Source organism: Electrophorus electricus, chromosome 26 (assembly GCF_041902795.1).
Source record: "Electrophorus electricus isolate QZ-2024a chromosome 26, ASM4190279v1, whole genome shotgun sequence".
In the NCBI taxonomy this organism is placed as follows: Eukaryota; Metazoa; Chordata; class Actinopteri; order Gymnotiformes; family Gymnotidae; genus Electrophorus; species Electrophorus electricus.
Genome location: NC_137522.1, coordinates 2,807,236 through 2,825,785, shown reverse-complemented (window position 1 = coordinate 2,825,785; position 18,550 = coordinate 2,807,236). Strand labels below are relative to the sequence as shown.

General features: G+C 46.6%; 1 protein-coding gene across 3 annotated transcripts; it reads left to right on the top strand.

The window, feature by feature from the left end:
• Positions 1 to 1,013: 1,013 nt before the first annotated feature.
• ptk7a (protein tyrosine kinase 7a) lies at positions 1,014 to 18,095 on the top strand. Of its 3 annotated transcripts, XM_026997187.3 has the most exons (20): positions 1,051 to 1,616; positions 10,262 to 10,558; positions 10,981 to 11,083; positions 11,559 to 11,734; positions 11,937 to 12,084; positions 12,161 to 12,291; positions 12,485 to 12,751; positions 12,888 to 13,024; positions 13,768 to 13,903; positions 13,999 to 14,118; positions 14,301 to 14,450; positions 14,538 to 14,682; positions 14,834 to 14,961; positions 15,311 to 15,508; positions 15,624 to 15,776; positions 15,932 to 16,155; positions 16,283 to 16,363; positions 16,517 to 16,668; positions 16,830 to 17,008; positions 17,114 to 18,095. In XM_026997187.3, the coding sequence occupies exons 1-20, from the start codon at positions 1,511 to 1,513 to the stop codon at positions 17,272 to 17,274; spliced, it is 3,192 nt and encodes a 1,063-aa protein (XP_026852988.2). In that variant the 5' UTR covers positions 1,051 to 1,510; the 3' UTR covers positions 17,275 to 18,095. The 3 variants fall into 3 exon arrangements, with proteins under 3 accessions (XP_081564626.1, XP_081564625.1, XP_026852988.2); XM_081708500.1 differs by having other exon boundaries at positions 1,014 to 1,616; positions 14,301 to 14,682; positions 16,852 to 17,008; positions 17,114 to 17,252; XM_081708499.1 differs by having other exon boundaries at positions 1,048 to 1,616; positions 14,301 to 14,682.
• The last annotated feature ends 455 nt before the right edge of the window (positions 18,096 to 18,550 follow it).

The following is an 18,550-nucleotide window of genomic DNA, read 5'->3' as shown; positions in this document are numbered from 1 at the left end:
CAGTTAGTAGTATTAAGAAATGTTAGAGTGAGGTAAATCCCCAAATCGCAAGTCCTTTGGTTTTACAGTTTTACGTTCATGTGAACAGTCCTCAAGTTGTGCTCTTACAAATTACAGAAAGGTATACTTTTTGTACACCATGAATGCATGGTATAGATGCATGATAAACCACAGATGTCTATGGAAGCTGACAAATCATACGTTTCCATTTATGTAGATGTACTGTGAATGTATATGGTCAAATAGCTCTGGAAAGTGTGCTGAAAAAAACTTAATTTAGACTGTGTAGGGCTAAAACACAATGCTTTTGGTGTGCTCATATAAGACTCTGTCATTATATAGAATATTTTAGAAGCACTAAACAGAATAGTATTAAGAATAACAACAAAAACAAGAAGTAAAATGTTTAAGGTAAAATGTTTCAGACAGCTGTTTGCACTCTTAAGTTCGGACGTGTGATATAATTGCATGGGTATGTTAAACATTCTAGCCACCCTGTCCGTCTCTTCAGCTCCACACTCAGATGCCTGCTCTGGAGCCTGACAATGGTGGTCGTCGTCTGCCCCTTCTCGCTCCATTCTGTCACCATTAGCCTGGCAGATGTTGTGTGGATCTGTGTAGCAAGTTACAACCTCTGGGACACAGAAGCTGTCTACTTCCTGTGTTAATATTTTGTACTAACTCTCGTAACCCGTACTATATAGTATATACTTTATAGTAGTAGTGTGTAGTAAGCATGCTTATTTACATACTTTCTAAACTGCACTTGGCGAGCTTATTTCAGTCTAATACAGTGCTAGTCTACTGTAAAGTAGAAAACAGGCTATGCGTATAATAACAGTTTTAAAGATGTATAACGTTTCAGTGTTGACATTGTGGATATAACGGATTATGTAACTTCAGATACGTTATGTTGACTTCTTAAGGCGCGTTTGTCTCCCCGGTCTCTCGGTAAAGTGAAATCCGATCTTTAGTCGCTTCTTTTCACTGTGCTGAAGAACGTGTTACTCAAAACCGCAAGCAAGACCAACACAGGCAGTCTAACACAGGCTGAACCACCGGGCCAGTCTCCACCTCCCCACGGCCAAACTTCGCTGGTACCGAGTACCGGAAACCACTCAGGCCGAAAGGGACCACAGCGCGAGCAGCTACCGGAGGGGGAGGGGGAGCGCGGTACGCGAACGTGCACGCGCTGCTCCTCGCGGAGAACGTCCCGCGAGGGTCGCGCGTGCGGAGCGGATCCTTTGTGTGGCTGCGAGTAAAGTTATAATGACGCCAGCGCCGCGTCCTCCCGCATCCGCAGCCCCGCAGAACTTGGGCTGTTAACACTCGCCCGTCTCGGACAACTTGCTCCGCGTCGTCGTGACTATTCGACTGAGGGGGTTCGCCGAGAAAAGTGGATTATTATCGATCTGATACCGACGGGTCAGTCGCAGCCCGTACACGCGTGTTAGTGTATTTAAACTGTCACACCGTCGTGTTTCCTTTCGCCTTCGGCGAAGTTAAAACCATGACCATGCCGGCCGGAGAAACGGAGCCGCCGCTTCGTGGCAGCAGTGGAAAATCGGTGCCGCTGAGGAAGGCAGCTTTCGTTATGGTCACGCTTCTTTGTAAAGGTAAGAACCAAAGCCGTGTGTGTGTGTGTGTGTGGAGTTCAGCCTGTGCGCCGCTACCGTGCGCAAACATGGACCTGTCTCCCGGGGTCTTGAAGTGAGGGTCCATGAATGAATGTTGTTGGGCGACATAGCAACTGATCCCAGACTGCGTGTGTTCACGAAGCCACCGGGTTTAGGCAGCAGTGCGGAACACACGCGACTCCGTGTTGCTCCGTTTGGTGGTTCCCCCCGTGATAATCCTTCAGTGAACAATGGAGCAAACTACACAGTTTAAGGCTGTTATCCAAGTAATGGTGTGACTGCTCTGAAGTGTATTAACACTCGAGGAGACCGAGTCTTAATTCGTGGCTTGTTTGATGTGTTTTTCCCTTTTCTTTACAAACTGCAGTGCGGAATTAAAACACTTTTCCCTCTCAAGTTCGTGGATTCGCCTTCACCCGCAACGTTTCTGATATGTAAAATGAGAAAATGAGATTGTGACCGAGCTGAGTAGAAGTTTCAAAGCAAGCAATGGATGGTTTGAGAGTCGTGTGCGTGAGCACGTCTGTACCGGCGCTGCCGTCCCTCACGAGCGAACTCGTGAATTCGGTCTTGCTTTTGGGCGGGGGATGGTCGCGAGCGCAATCGCTCTGCGCCTTTCAGTGAGTGTTTCCTGCCTGATGCGTCCCACGGGGCACAGGTAAGCAGGGAGGTAAGTGGGGTGTGTGTGTGTGTGTGTGTGGGGGGGGGGGGGGGGGTTTCCTTTAGACCCTGTTGAGGAAAAGGTGCAGCATTTATATGGGTTCCTGAGAGATAAAAGGATGGTGAACGGAGCCACTTCACAGGTACTCGAGGGGTCTGCTTGATGTTCAGTAACACTGGGGGGCATGTCATGCCTTTGTAATGCTAATTCGCTCACGTCTGGGAAAAAGGCATCTTCACAATGGTCAAGTAAAGGTGCAACTCAGTAGAAATGACTGGAATGACAATTTGGTCCTTTTTTTAGGCGTGGGTGATGTGCATTTAAGATGATCTGTTGATAAATTTGACCCGAAGTGCCAGGTTGGTTATGCATATCATAATTTATTCAAACACCTTAATGACTGATGCATAAAGAAGGAATGACCAGGAGTCTAACAGACCAATGCTAATCAGGCAGCATCATACTGTCTCTGACCTACCTCACACTTTGTTCCCTCTCTCTCTCTCTCCCTCACACACACACACCCTGTACCTTTGAGATCATGTTAATGCTGTAACATTAACTTTTTCATAATGATCAATTAAAAAATATTGAATCTGTTGAAAATGTAAATATATTGCTCAATCCCAACTTTTGGCATCTGTATTCGTCTATTTATTATATCCGTTTACATTTTTTATGGTGGGAAAACGTGATGTTAGAAATGATAACGGCAAAACATTCCCAAAGTGGTCTCAGGGATGGTTAGGATCGGTTAGGCTGAAATGTTGTAAATGTTATTCCCAAGTGTCACGTTTACACAAGGATGCAGTTGACTTCAATATCAAGTTCTTGGAACCAATTGTCATTATTTTAATTATACACAGGATGTCCTGTGTCAAACCATTAAAGTTTCACATGGATTGTAGCTGACTCACTTCACAATAAACACCACAGCCTCACACACTCTTCAAGCTGAAGAGTTCTTTACAGAAAGCAGCTGGCTCTGTTAACTCCATGATTATTTGAAAATATCCTCTGCTCTCAGGTATTGTAAGATATGCTCAGATGTACTGCATAAATTCTAGTTTAGTCAAGGAAATCGTAAAGTAAACTATATATAGTTGATTTAGTTAGCTTACATTTGTTACAGCCTTAATAAAATCCTTTTGAGATATCACCTTTTGATGGTGAGTTGTGTTTCTTAAGGGTTGTATTTTTAGAATGTTCCTTTTTAGTGCAGGATTATGGTCACCAGTGTGTTTACTGTTTTTAATGTTGTACATGAATCTAGCACGTTGTCAGATTAATGAAATTTTCACTTGCTTCTTCTTTGTGATAATCTGGAGTTATATGGTAGGTTCTCAAATTTCTTTGAGGTCAGAGGTTTCATTGGTCTTGTTGATCCTTGTTGTCTGTAATGTATGCATGGACATAGATTGTGCTGGTCTAAGAAGTGATGAACTGTAGAGGTCCAGCCTAAAACGCCGAGGTGGCTCCATATCGACCTCACTTCCAGGAATGTCAGGAATGGGGGTTTTCCCGAGCTCCACTTATGTTGGTACAGCATGCTGTTCCAGAGATACATTCATCTGAAGCCAGATCGCTGTCTTTGAACCTGTATTGAGACCAAAAGTCAATTACTGGCCAAGTTCACAGTTACACTGTTACACAGTTACACAGTTCATGTTTCTGCTGCTTAGAACATAAGCGATCTTGTAGGGTCTCTATGCTTCAGTTGACCTCATCTTTTTTTAATACTGATTACAACTGTGAATGCTTATAAACCATGAAAAAACTCTTCAGTTGGAAAATGGAATCAAAACTTGCTTTCTCTGGAAGGTAATGTACTCTAGGGAATGGCAAGTAATATTTGTTTATGGATAACGCACATCCTTTAAGTAAATTTGATGGAAGTGTATTAGCGAGAGTGAAGCTAAAATTTAGAACCATTTTTCGGAGTAAAAGTGTTTTGTTGGTGTGTGTGTGTGTGTGTGTGTGTGTGTGTGTGTGTGTGTGTGTGTGTGTGTGTGTGTGTGTAGGGCTGTAATGTGTTAGGTAGAGTCAGAGGCCAACACACATTGTTGTTGGTGTATTGGGGAGGGTGTTGTGAGAGACCAACATCTGCTCACCAGTGCTCCAGTGTTGAGAAGCGTCTAATTGTATCACATTCCAGCTTTCACACTGTGCAGAGATATAGTGTAGAACTCCTGTGGAGTGTGTGTGTGTGGTGTGAAACCCCACCTCACACTGTATCTACAAATTATCCATGAGTGTGGAAGGAAGTCGAGAAAGTGTGAGTGAGTAACGTTACAGTTATGCAGCACTTAGTGCAGTGTGAAAGTTGGCTTTCGTGTGAGTGAATAACAATAGTATTTTATTTTCTGTAGTTGCACGAGCATTGCAGGAATGCTGCATGTTCTCACGTGGGTGGGGGGTGGGGGTGTCGTTTTAAACCCCTGTAGTGCTGCGGAATTAGGGACCTTTTGCTGAAGAATTAGCCCCAAAAGTGATGTGATAAATTCTGAAAGATTAAAAAATTTGTGCTGGGCAATGGATACAGAATGAACAAAAAAGACTACATGGTAATCTTGGTGAAAGCAGTACTAAGCTCCAGGCGTTTGGAAAGGGGTAGGTCCTAGCATGCGTCGTCCTGTTCCACCCACAGCCCCACCATGCCACCCGGAATATGTGCCAGCCCTGCTCCAATCTAAGCACTGCCCCCTGCCAGTTGCCCATAATGAAGAAGGACCTGTGTGTTTGTGAGCAGGTCTCCATTGTCTTTTGCGTCTGATATGCGTATCAAAGGCCTGCAGAGAGACACCTGTCTAGCCGTGTCCATGTGAACGTGACTGCTGTGCCTGATGGAGCAGCTGGGGAAACAGTTCACGTCCTGCCCAAGATGGACCTGGACTTGGCAGGCAGTGACTTGCCCCGAGGACGGCCTGGCCGCAGGCAGGGGTCTAGGCTGGTGGTTTCAGAAGTGAGGTCCCCACAGGGAAGCAAACAGCTGGTACATGTCAAAGTAACATCCAAATGAATTCCAGGACCCAAGGTGTCCCAGGAGAACGTTGTCCAAAGCATCAAAACCTCTGCTGACTTGACTTCTTCCCATACTGCATCCTGGTGCCTTCTCTTCCCAAGCAAACAATACAAACATATGTGGTCATCCACATGACGTAAAAGAAACCACTGTGATTCCTCAGACCAGGCCACCTTCTTCCAGTGCTCCACAGTCCAGTTCTGATGCTCACGTTTCTATTGTAGCAGTGGACAGTGGTCAGCAACTAATAGAATCTGGCCAGTCTGCAGTCACACAGGCCCACACACAGCAAGCTGTGATGCACTGTGTGTTCTAATAGCTTTGTGTCATAGCAAACGTTTTTCAGCAACTTGTACTACAGTAGCTGTTCTTTGGGATCGAACCAGTCAGACTGGCCTTCACTCTGCACACATATCAGTGGCCCTTGGGCTCCTGTGACCATGTCACTGGGTCACTGGGTGTTCTTCCTTCGGCCACCTTTTGGTAGGTACCAACCACTGCATACTGTGACACCACATCAGAACTGCTGTGTTGTGGACACTCTGACCCGGTCGTCTACCCATCACAGTTGGGGCTTTTGTCCAAGTAGCTCAGATTGTTACGTTTGATTATTTTTCCTGCTTCTAACACATCATCTTCAGTCAACTGACGGTTCCCTCACCGTCTAACACGTCCCAGCCCTCAAGGGGTGCCACTGTACGAGATGATCAGATAATCAATAGAGTTGATCATCTGTTCTGTGGTGTTTTGGCTGATCCTTGCATGTGTGCTGCTGGCTAATTGAGCCAGCGTTGTTTTAAATTTTTTGTTGTCATTTTTTTCTTCATTTAAGACAGCAGATGTCAAAGTGCGGCACAATTCTTATCTTCTTATGTAGATAACTATAAAACGAATTAAAAACAAACAAACATATATATTGGAATTGAATAGTGGACACAGGCATGGTGTGCGTTTATGGAATCTTCGTAATCTTCAGTAAAGATGATTTGAAGCACTTTCACTTCACTAGATAATAATAATTCAAATCCTGACAGAGTATAACACAAACTTAGAGAAGGCTTGTTAAATATCTTTGATGCAAGTTTAGTAGAGTAGTGGATGTTGGGTTGGAGTGGAGTAGTGCAATCGAGTAGAGGTTGGGTTAGAGTGGAGTAGGGAAATCACGTGTCTGACTAGTTTTAAACAGGGAGCCCTTTTCAGCCAGCGTGGAACAGGTTGCCTTCCAGTTTGTGCACCTAATTTTGTACCACTTGGCACATTTCCACCAAAAATAGTTTCTGGAACCCAAAAAGTTTGTTCGCAGCTGGAACCAGAGAACAGCAGGCTTTTCAGTGCTAACGGTGACGGGAGGTCGACTACATGTAGGCTAATGTAGTGTTTTTATATTTCCATGACGTATTACATTTGTTCTATTAATTATATAAACACTGTTTGTAATATTTGTTTAGTAGAATTTCTCAATTAATTTTACCTTTTCATTATGCTTTCTTCCTCCTTTTTTGTTGTGCGTTCGTCACCCATGACGCGTACATTTATTCTTATTACCAATAGTTGACCCGTGCTTGCTTTTTGGATAAAAGCAAGCCTCTGTAGCAACAGCGCAAATGCTCACAGGTAATCTGTGTGCGGGTGATCTAAGCGCTCCGTCACCTTACTATTGCTTAGTGCCGTTGTCCAACAGCCTCCGTTGACGACGCATCCTCAGTTCCAGTAAGAACTGGTGCAAATGCAGCTCGGTCCTCTGAATAGCACCAAATGATCGAGTTATTTTGCTTAAAAATGGCTAAGAAACAACTGTAAATGAATACAGAGCCCTTCACTCTAAAATGCAGTTATTTTAAGGGCACGTTTTTAATGGCACTAGCTTGATTTTTGTTCTGAGCTACTAGTTATTACAGTTTAGGTTCGTGGTGTTTTGCGTGTTTTGTTCAAAGGTTTATAAACGGTCATACGTGGATCATTTTTGATGCTTTTAAGTCCCATCGTGCCTGTGCTGAAAGTCTGTGGGGGTTTTTGTTTGTTTGTTTGTTTTGTTTTGGGTTTTTTTCATGCCTGATGGAAGATTCTGAGTTTTCCAAAGTTGGGGCCCCCACTGAACTACAGACACCCTTTAGAAAGTCTTGCCCAAGGCTGCTTTGCCTCCCTGCATGAAAGCAAGTCTTTGTATGTGGTCAGGGTTATGGCAAGTGGGGAGGCTCCACACAGAATATGGGTTTTGCAGACAGAACGACTCTCAGCACTCAGTCTCTCTCCTTGGGGACCTGCTTGTATGGGCAAGCAAAGTAAGTTTTTTTAAAAAACATAATCTAGGTAATCTGTGCACTGGTAGGCCTACATAGACACACAGCTTCACAACCTTATTAGAGATGCACATTGGAGATTGTTAGATTAGAATGCTAAAATGGTGACAAGTTGTGCAGAATTTTGCTGTATATGTGACTAATAATTATAGCTCGGCGGGTTCCCTCATTTAACCTCCACATCTGAAGGAAAGGCCCAGTGAGTGCTGTCTTTTTTTTTTTTTTTGTCCCAGAAACGTCTCCATGGAGTCCACTTTGTGCTGACAGCAAGCGTGACTTTTGGAGCTTCGATCTCCCTATTGTTCTCACAAGAAATATGCCAGTACAGCAGCAAGTTTTAGTTAGAAAGACGAGTTTGAGAGACACGGTAGCCGTGACCCTTTTGTAATGCGCTGTAGCTTGGTGGGCCAAATCTTTTTCTAATGTGGAGTCATGTAATCGCCAGATTAAGGTTTCTGTTTGTTTTCCTGTTGCCCAATGCCTTATCAGCTTGTGGTTAAATGTTTTGTCTTGGTTCCTATCAAGGTTTCTTCCTCATGTTCTAGGGAGATTTTTCTTGCCACTGCCCTGGCTTGATCACTGGTGGCTTGGACTCGGACATTCGTAAAGCTGCTTTGTGACGTCTGTTGTAAAAAGTGCTATATTAAAAAAATTTGATTTGATTCGGTTTGCATGCACTTTTGGACTGTGGAGTTACGGACTGGAAGGAACGGTAGGATGTTGGACCTCCACAGAGCTGATGCAGTGTCGAGACTTTATTTTATGGGTAATCATGAAACTAAGCAGAGGTTTCTGGAAGCATAGATACAGGGGTAATGGTGGAGACTTTTTGTGCTTGCTCTTTTAATGCCTGCGTAACTGGCGTGTGCGTCCGGGGTACACCGATGTGCTGCTGTCATTGTCTGGCTCAATTACAAATGCTGATCTGAGACCAGCCACGTGTATCCCAGCAGAGGGCATCTGCAAAGCTCCCTGACCTGCCCAGACCTCCGTATGTGACCTCTAAAACGTGTTGCCTCTGTTGTCAATGTTCTGTTCCTCTGTTCTGTTCTTTTAAGCCTTGATTTAACCTTCAGCAGGAAAGTGTTGACCCATTTAGGCATTTATGGTTCTGTGACAGGTCACACCGTCTCTAACGTAATGACGCGACTGCTCGTTTGTTCCCTGAAACCCGGGAATGATGGACAGGAGGTATTATGCCACCACACGCTCTAACCGAACAGCAGTAGCGCCTCCACGGTGGTTTCACTCGGCGCCTGCGTGATGTGCAGGCACGCCACAGCATGCTTCCTGTTCCCTGCGCAGAGCTTTTGTGTGTGAGCGCTAGCTGTGCTCACTGGAGTGGGACGGACTGATGTCTTTGTGTCAGCAAGTGGCGTCCATGTGAATGGAAGCCTCATGCCGTGGGCAGATGAAGAAGCCAGAGATTAGAGATGTCAGACATTCATACCTCATTTTGTTTCGGTGCAAAGGCAAGCTGTGTTGGATTGTTAAATCGTTCGGCAGCGCGGCAAACAACTGACTGAGAAGGATCTGGGCCTTGGACGTGAAGTATGGTTTCTAAGGGTTACTGTATTTTGCTTGTTTGGGGCCTTTTGTCTGTCCTTTAGGTGTATTTCCCCCAGCAATCATGGGCAGCTAAACAATATTATCATATATCCCAAAAAATAGATTTGAGAATTATGGTAAGAAAATTAGCATTTTATTTTCTATTCCATACCATCCCGCATGACTGTTTTAATGGAATCTTTATTAAACCATTTAATTTATACAAACGGTCTAATCTATGGTTGGTTAAAATGTGGAAAGCACCGCATTTAATTATAGACAAAAATATCACGAACTACAAATTATATATGCCACTTGAAAAGATTATAGCACATTTTCAGTCTGACAGAATGCTGGCATACATCCAAATGAAACAAAGAAACACCAGAACATGTGACCTCTTGCACGTCAAAAATGAACGACCCGAGAAGACGACCCGCCAGTTTGGCAATGTTTTGATCTCTAACCGAATGAGCAGATGTTCACAGAACTATGCAAAATAAAAATAAAATGTCAAAATAAGGACCCTGGCCACTGAATTTAAATTCCTTTAGAGGCATGTACCAAAAAACCCCTTGTTTGCATGAACATCTGAAATTTTACACAAGTCAGTCAGTCAGAGTTGGAGAGTCAGAGTCAGAGTTATAGCGGTAGGTTCATATCCGCACATTAATCTAGATGATCTGGAGCGTAACCCAGTGGAGAAGGATGTCAGCTGTAATATTCCAGCGGATTCCCGGCTGTGCGGGTAGAAGATGGAACCCTCCTGGAGGAGCGTAATGGAGCAGCGTGTATGCGTCAGCCCTGTAGCAGGACCCTTGTCTGCACGCCACCTGCTCATCTGGCCTTCCACTAACAGCTGCTTTCACATAAGTCAGCCTGTGTGTGGAGGTGAGCGGAGGGAGGGGAGCTATTGCCCCGGGGTACGGCAGCTTTAGCAACGCAATACCCGAGATCACAAGGACTCTGAGCCTGACCGCACTGTGCTGGTGTGGGTACAGGGCCTGGTACTGACACAGCATTTGATGCTGTATTCTGATTAGAGTATCTTTTATTGTTCTCTCTCTCTCTCTCTCTCTCTCTCTCTCTGTAGCACTTTGCACGCAGTCTGCATCCTTCTACTTCACAAAGGAGCCCACATCCCAGGATGCACTGCATGGCCGCAGCGCCATGCTGCGGTGTGAGGTGAGCGACCCGGAGGGCGTGTCTTACACCTGGCTGCAGAACGGCCAGGCGCTCTCGCACTCGGAACGCCGCTACCAGGAGGGAGGCAACCTCAAGTTCACAGCCATCGACCGGACCCTGGACTCCGGCAGCTTCCAGTGTGTGGCCACCAAAAACCTCACGGGAGAAGAGGAACACACGAGCGAGGCGTATTTCAACATCAAATGTGAGTTGAATGCTTGTTTGTGCCGGACCCCACCCTGAAACAAATCACGGTTCACGCCCACTTTTAGCCAGGAACCATGTTAAACGAAAGGCATGGACAAATGCCCTTCGTCTCTCGCCAAGATTAATTGCCTGAAATGCAGCGTCTGGCTGCTTGTGTCGGATAACTGGGAAGGTCGGCTGAAAAGCAGGGCATGTTTTTACGGCGGGCGCAATGCGTGACCACATGGTGCCAGCAGCTCAGTCTAAGTCTGATAATGAGCGACTAAGGTTTCAACTGTTTCAGGCATGTCTTGATGATAAAGTAACCATGAGGATTTTATCTGACTTTTTTCTCTCTCTCACACACACATACACGCACGCACGCCCAACCCCCACGTCTTCTCTCACTCTCTTTATAACTCCCTGCTCCACCTCCTCCAGGGTTGGAGAGTGGTGGAGTAACTCTTCAGAGTCCAGCCTCAGAGGCACAGATTGTGAGCTCTTCACCCGTGATCTTGCGCTGTAACATCGATGGGCACCCCCGGTGAGGAATTCCGCATTTGCAGAAGCTTTTGACTATTAGTGACCATCAAATTGGTCAGAACCACTTTTCAGAAATCACTGCCTAAATCGCACATCTTCCGTGTTAGTGAGTGTGTGTTTGTGATGAGACCTGTAAGAAACAAATAACAAAAACCTAGGAAGTGGTGTGGTTTTGGGTTTTTTTTTTGTTTTTTGTTTTATTTTTTTCCCTGACTGATGTAAGAAATCTGTGATTTAGGAATTTTAAATTTAGTTTTAACTTTAAACATGGCTAGAAGTATGCTTTATTTACCTCAAAGTCAGTTTTAAAGTATAAAGTTAAAGGCAGGTTCTTGTCTCTGTGATGAGATGAAACCTGATTTAATTCAGTAGTGCGGATTAGTCTGAAACTAGGGGGGAGAAATGACCACCAACTGTCCTGAACGAACGTGGAGATTTGTGACTGCTCATCGTGGATCTGTTCCTGGACCCCTCAGGCCCACGAGTCGATGGTACAGAGATGGGCTGCTGATGTCAGAGAAGACGAACAACAAGAACCGCACGCTGTCCCTGCCGAGCGCCAGCCCGGACCACAACGGAGTCTATTACTGCTGTGGCAAAAACACAGCAGGCCAAGTGTGCAGTGCCACCAACTTCACTCTTAACATCATAGGTACGTGCGTGCGGGTGTGTGCCGGTTGCTTGTCTACGTGCGCACATAAGGTTAGCACAGGTGCTGGTGGAATGAGAAGTCTGATTTCTCCAAACGAAGCCTGTTTTTGTGATCCCACACGGATTGGAGACCGAGGTGGTAAAACTTGGGAAGGATTTTGGGGGAAACGTGAGTTAGCGATGCGTCGTGTCTCCTGCTGTAGATAAGAGTTTCCCGCGGCCCGTGGTGAAGCCCGAGGACCTGGTGGTGCAGAAGAACGAGGAGGCCCAGTTCCACTGCCGCTTTACCGCTGAGCCCCCACCCACCGTGGAGTGGTACCACGAGAAGGAGCTCGTCTCCAACAAGAGCCGGTGCGTGCGCTTAAATGGAGAGGGTTCCGTCCTCGCGTGCCTCTGGTCCGCATGCTGACGGCTGCTGTTTCCACAGCGTCTTCCTCCTGAGCAACGGCTCACTCGTGATCAGCCAGGTAAAGCAGCGCAATACCGGCCGCTACAGGTGTGTGGCGCAGGGACTCCGGGGCCCTCCCGTCTCGCTGGAGGCTTTTCTAAGAATAGCTGGTAAGACACATAGACACACTCATAGACACACACACACACACACACACACACACTCATAACCACTAACATGGAACATCAATGACAGTCCAGCTTTGCGTTTTTCTGTCTGTTGGGTTTATCTGTCTGTTTTGGTCCAAAAACATCAGCAGCCTTTGTGCCACTGTCTGTAACCTGCGCGCTTTCTTGACGACAGAGATCGAGGACATGCAGGCACGGCAGTCCCGGGTCTTCACGGCAGACTCCCTGGAGCGGGTGTCGTGCCGGCCACCCCGCGGGCACCCGGAGCCGGAGGTGTGGTGGGAGCACGCGGGCCAGCGCGTGCCTACGACAGGCCGGGTCTACCAGGACGGGCTGGACCTCATGTTCAGACCCACAAAGGGAGAGGACTCGGGCACCTACACCTGCTTTGCCCAGAATAAAGCAGGCCAGAGGAAACATGAGCTCACGGTGACCGTGGCCAGTGAGTTCTCTCAGTCCTGACAGGAATACATCTCTGTAGCACAGGATACTTGTGCAGTGCTTTGCAGAGTTCAGATTGACAGTCTTGTTATTGTTTTGGCTTTTCCATGTGGCTCTGATGATGCTTTCATCACTAGCTGCACCTGAATGGGTTCAGAAGCCCAAGGACACTCAAATGGAAGAAGGGCATTCTGGGTATTTACACTGTGAGACACGTGCTACGCCTGACCCGGAAGTCACATGGTACCGCAACATGCAGCCAATCAGTGTTGAGGTGAGTGGGAGCATGTCAGATGTACTCTGTCCCTACCCTGAGAATAACTCAGGAGACAATAGATTACTGTTGTGTCGTAGATGATGGTGCAGTACTGCTGCGTCGTAGATGATGGTGCAGTACTGCTGCGTCGTAGATGATGGTGCAGTACTGCTGTGTCATGGACGATATGCAAGTTTGATATGAACCAGTAATGTGAGGAGTCTGTGATAGAAGGTGGTTAGAGGATAGGGGTTAGGCTTAACAGTTAGGGTTGGATTAGTGTTAGAAGACAGTGGAAGAGAAACATTGAGACTATTCTCTGTCTTGGCTCCCAGATGGTGGAACAAATTTCCACTGCAGAGTCCCTTGCAGTCTTGAAACGCAGACTGAAGACCCATCCATTTGTGGAATATTTAAATGAGCACTAACCCTACTCCTATGTTGACTAACTGAAACTCTAGTACGTGTTCTTTGATATTATTGGTTATTGATCTCATCGTTGTCTAATGTAGAGTTTAAGCTTTTTTGCACTTCTAGGCATCAGCAGCGATCCCTGTATTTCAACAGTATCCTAGTTCATTGGTATCTTGGACTCTAATCTACTCTAATCTGGCTAGGATACACTCTAGATGACAGAAGCACTTTAAGTCGCTCTGCATAAGAGCATCCGCCAAATGCTGAAAATGTAAATGCTAGATGGGCGGTCCCACACCGCGTCTCTTCGCCCCGCCCCTCACCCCGCCTCTCACTTTCTGGGACAGGATGCGCGTTTCAAGCAGTTTCCCAACGGGACACTCCGCATCAACAGTGTGGAGGTGTACGATGGCCACGTGTACAGCTGCGAAAGTCGAACTGAAGCAGGAAGATTAACTGCACAGGCCAAAGTCTTTGTACTGGGTAAGGCGTGCGTGTGTGTGCGCATTATGGGGAATAGAAACCCTCCTTAAAATCTGTGTTCTACCTTAATCGATGGCGTCTGCTCCGTTCCCCAGAGCGGCTGAAGTTCACGCCGACGCCACAGTCCTGGCAGTGTCTGGAGCTGGAGAAGGGAGCCATCGTGCAGTGCTCTGCCAAAGGCCGCCCGGCGCCCACCGTCCGATGGACCAAAGACGGTGGGCGGTGCTTCTGCAATCGAAAGAAAAGGATATTAAACGATGTTGCATGCGTAAAAAAATCTGGTAGATTGTTTTAGCTGCTGGGAACGCTGGGAAACGCATGTAGTGTTTCAGAAAGTCTCAGGCCTTAAACAGGGGCCTGAAAGTAATTTAAAATGCGTATCTACCGCCCCCTGCAGGTGACGGTGAAATCCTAGGCTGGATGGAACAGAATGGGGGCACACTGCACTTCCCCAGAGTGACGCGGTCGGATGCAGGGAACTACACCTGTGTGGCCTCCAACAGTGTGCAAGGAGAGATCCGAGCAGTAGTCCAGCTGACCGTAGCAGGTGGAGCCGGACCCTCGGCGGCAGCTGCGCATGCCCAACTGGGACGCTTCCTGTGGCTTCATTTCTTGCTTTCCCTCCCTCCCGCAGTGTTCGTGGTGTTTAAGTTGAAGCCGGAGAACACGACGGTGTACCAGGGCCACACGGCCGTGCTGCACTGCCAGGCTGCAGGAGACCCGCTGCCCATCATCCAGTGGAAGAAGAAAGACAAGTTCCTGGAGGCCAGCGGGAGCAGGTAGGTCATAAGTCGCCGCCCGCACAGGCCCTGCTGGGAATCAAAGCCGTGTTCTCCCAGACTGGACCCCGACCTGTTTGTCAAACGGAATCCATTCGTGCGCGCAAATCGGGCCCTTCACCGGCTGACCGATTCTGTTCCGTGTGTGAAGGTTCCAGATGATGCCCAACGGCTCTCTGGTCATTAGCGACGTCGCCCCGGAGGACACAGGGAGCTACACGTGCATCGCTGGGAACAGCTGCAACATCGCACACACCACGGCAGAGCTCTACGCTGTGGGTGAGCGCGGGGTGGGCGGGGTTAAAGGTAGACCGTGCCGGAGGGCGGCTTCCTCATTAGCACGGATCTACATTCCAGTCATGTGTATTGTCCTTTTAAATTATCATTTGGAATCACAATCACAGTAGAAGAAAGGGTTGTATTACAATTGGAAGCCAGATCAGGCACGTTGAATTTCAGTTAGAATTCCGGTTTGATTTCCTAGTTAATTTAAACTTTTAATTGTCAAAATATGGACCTAATTGTCCAATAGTTTTGTGTGTGAAAATGAAGTGGGCTAAGCGGGGACTTTTATTTTGCCTCTGCAGTTATTCATATTTCTACACGTTGTCTGTCTGTGTGGCTACAGAGAAGCCCGGGCTCTCCCTGGCCCATGATGAAAAGGCTCCCTACAAGATGATCCAGACCGTGGGCCTGTCGGTGGGGGCGGCTGTTGCCTACATCATCGTTGTACTGGGTCTCATGTTCTACTGCAAGCAGAGACGTAAGGCCAAGAGACTACAGAAGGGCCAGAGCCAGGACGAGCCTGAGACCGAGTGTCTCAATGGTGTGTGTCTGCGTGCGTGTGTGTCTGGGCGTCGGCGCGCATCTGCCCCGTGGTTATTCAGCCAGTATGTTGTTGGATGTTCTGTGCTAATGCAGTTGTCCAATTCATCCTGTAGGAGGCACAGTGCGTCAGAACGGCCAGGCTACAGCAGAGATTCAGGACGAGGTAGCGCTGACCAACACGGCTGCTGCTGGGAGCAACAAACGCCACAGCACTCAAGAGAAGCTGTACTTCCCCCGGACCAACCTGCGCACCATCGCAACACTGGGTACACACACAGCACTAGTACTGAAGTCTCTCTTGGTTTTTACCTGTAACCAAAATGTTTGTTAGCTTATTTCTACAGTCCTGTCTTAAATTAATGACGAGGGGATAATGGTGACAGAGTGGGAGGAAGAAAACGTTGAACGTGTGTGTTTTCAGGTAAGGGGGAGTTTGGTGAAGTGTTCCTAGCCAAGGCGAAGATAAGTGAGGAAGAGGAAGTTGTTCTAGTGAAGAGTCTGCAGTCTCGGGACGAGCAGCTGCACACAGAGTTCCGCCGTGAGAGTGACATGTTTGCCAAACTGAGCCACCCCAACATCACGCATCTGCTGGGCCTGTGCAGAGACTCCGAGCCGCACTACATGGTCCTAGAATACACAGACACGGTAACTCCTCCTCAGTGTTGGAGCATGCCTCAAACATTTCCAATCAGAATTATACTAACCTGAAATTCATTCAACTAACTTGAGATAGAATGAGTGAGAGTATGCTTGACTTCTCTCCTTCCAACAGAGTGACCTGAAGCAGTACCTGAAAACCTCCAACAGCAGTGACGAGAAAGTCAAAGTACAGCCGTTCAGCACTAAGCAAAAGGTAAGGATGTTCTCCACGGACTAGAACTGTTGTCCCAGCTTATAAAATTCATCGTACAGTTGAGTTTTGTGTGAAATGTAAATGCTCAATAAAGAACTGCTCAAACATGAGGGTTGTGTTCATTGCACTGCTCCTCGCCATCTCTCTCCTCAGGTGTGGGTGTGTCTGCAGGTTGCCAGGGCGATGGAACACCTGTCCAGTCAGCGCTTTGTCCATAGGGACCTAGCTGCACGCAACTGCCTCATCAGCTCCAAGCGGCATGTGAAAGTGTCGGCTCTAGGACTGAGCAAAGACGTATACAACAGGTACACTTAACGCGTCCTCGGGCCAATACCCGAGGGCTTTCCCATCAGGGAAATTATTGAGCTTTGGGGGAACATGATTTTGTGAATGTCACAAACTTTCACATGGTTCCTGAAAACTTACATTGTGTGTTTTTTGTTTGTGTTTGTGTGTGTGCATGTAGTGAGTATTTCCATTATCGTCAGGCCTGGATCCCCCTACGTTGGCTCCCATCTGAGTCTGTGTTTGAGGACGACTTCTCCACCAAGTCAGACGTCTGGTCGTTCGGAGTCCTCATGTGGGAGGTTTTCAGCCTTGGAGAGCTACCGCACGTAGAACTTGCAGACGACAAGGTGCTGGAAGGTGAGCTGGTGATGGATAAAACCTGCTGATGGTAGCTGAGAAAACTGAAGGGGGGGGGTCACCTGTGCCTGTCACAGGATGCTAATGGTCTGGCTCTCTGTCCAGGGCTTCAGCAGGGTACGCTGAAACTGCCCCCACCGCAGGGCTGCCCCTCCAGGGTCTACAAACTCATGCTGCACTGCTGGGCCACCAGCCCCAAGGACAGAGTCTCCTTCAGTGACGTCGCCACGGCCCTGGGTGAGCTCCCGTCCGAGAGCAAAGTGTGAAGGGATAAGAACGGGATAAGGGAGAGACCAGGGACCGAAGCAGAGCACTTGGGTTGGCCTGCTAAGACTGAAAGCCATCATCTCGGATCCCATCTCCTCATCACAAATCGACCCAACCGCTTCAGAACAAGGGCTGGATATTTTTGTGTTATTAGCCTCTTTCTTGCCCGTTAGCCCCGTCAGTAGGTGACCTGTATGAGGAAGTTGCTTATTGTCTTGGGACAAACCATATTAAATTTGCATATAGAATCTGGTTCTGAACTACATTTGTTAAAATGCCTGTCCAGCCACTCCTGCTTATGGTTCAGTTAGTGTGAACAGGAGGAGAAAGGGTTTTCATATAGAGAATAGGTGTTATGGTTTTTTAAAACCATGCACTGACAAATCTGGATTTTTTGTATTACAGAAGGATTGTTCCAGGAACCTTTTAATTTATTTTAAAGGTTCTGGTTGTGCTTTTACTGTACAGCATGGTACTGTTTGATATTCCTTTTATTCGTTAGGTGGTTTTTAGAATTCAGATTAAAACAAATTTAAAGATAACTGAAGCAATGGTTAAATGATGACATGAGGTCATTGACATAAAGGTGACGTGGTAAACTGATGCCTGTAAAATGAAGGATGTATTTTTACACTATTTTTCAAATGCTTTGTATTTGTTTTTGAGTGTTTTAGAAAATTGTCTTTTTGGGGGGGGGGGGGTGTTTTTTTAACAGATACACTCATTGGATGTGTTAAAATTACAGAAAAATGTCATAAGACATGAGACAAGAAAAGGATGTATTCTGTTGATGCAATAAAGATCCACCTTTTGCAACCTTTTTAATTTTTAATTTTTAATCTTTTTTTAGTATATGCGTATGTACTCCACGCAGCATGTGTATTGCAGCGTTATAAGCAGTTATCCAAGCAGGAGTGTACTAGCAGTCAGAGTTCCTAAAATATTCTGGGGTAGAAAATCTGAAAACGCACACATTAATAGTTGCCACAATACGTTGAAAGTGATGAAATGGTGCCAAGTTTGAAAGTAGTACTGAGCCGGTGCATCCCATAAAGCTTTGCGTTAGCGAGTCAACTAACTGCTGGAAATAAGTGGCACCTAACAGTATGTGGCAGACAATAACATTTTAGTGAACATTCTAAAAAATATATATATTTTTTTAAAAAGGACATTTCATGATCTAGTTTTATAAATAAAGAAAAAGAAACAGGATGTTTCAGACAGACATAATATTAGTGTGTGTATAAATATGTACATTTCTTTTCAACATGTTTC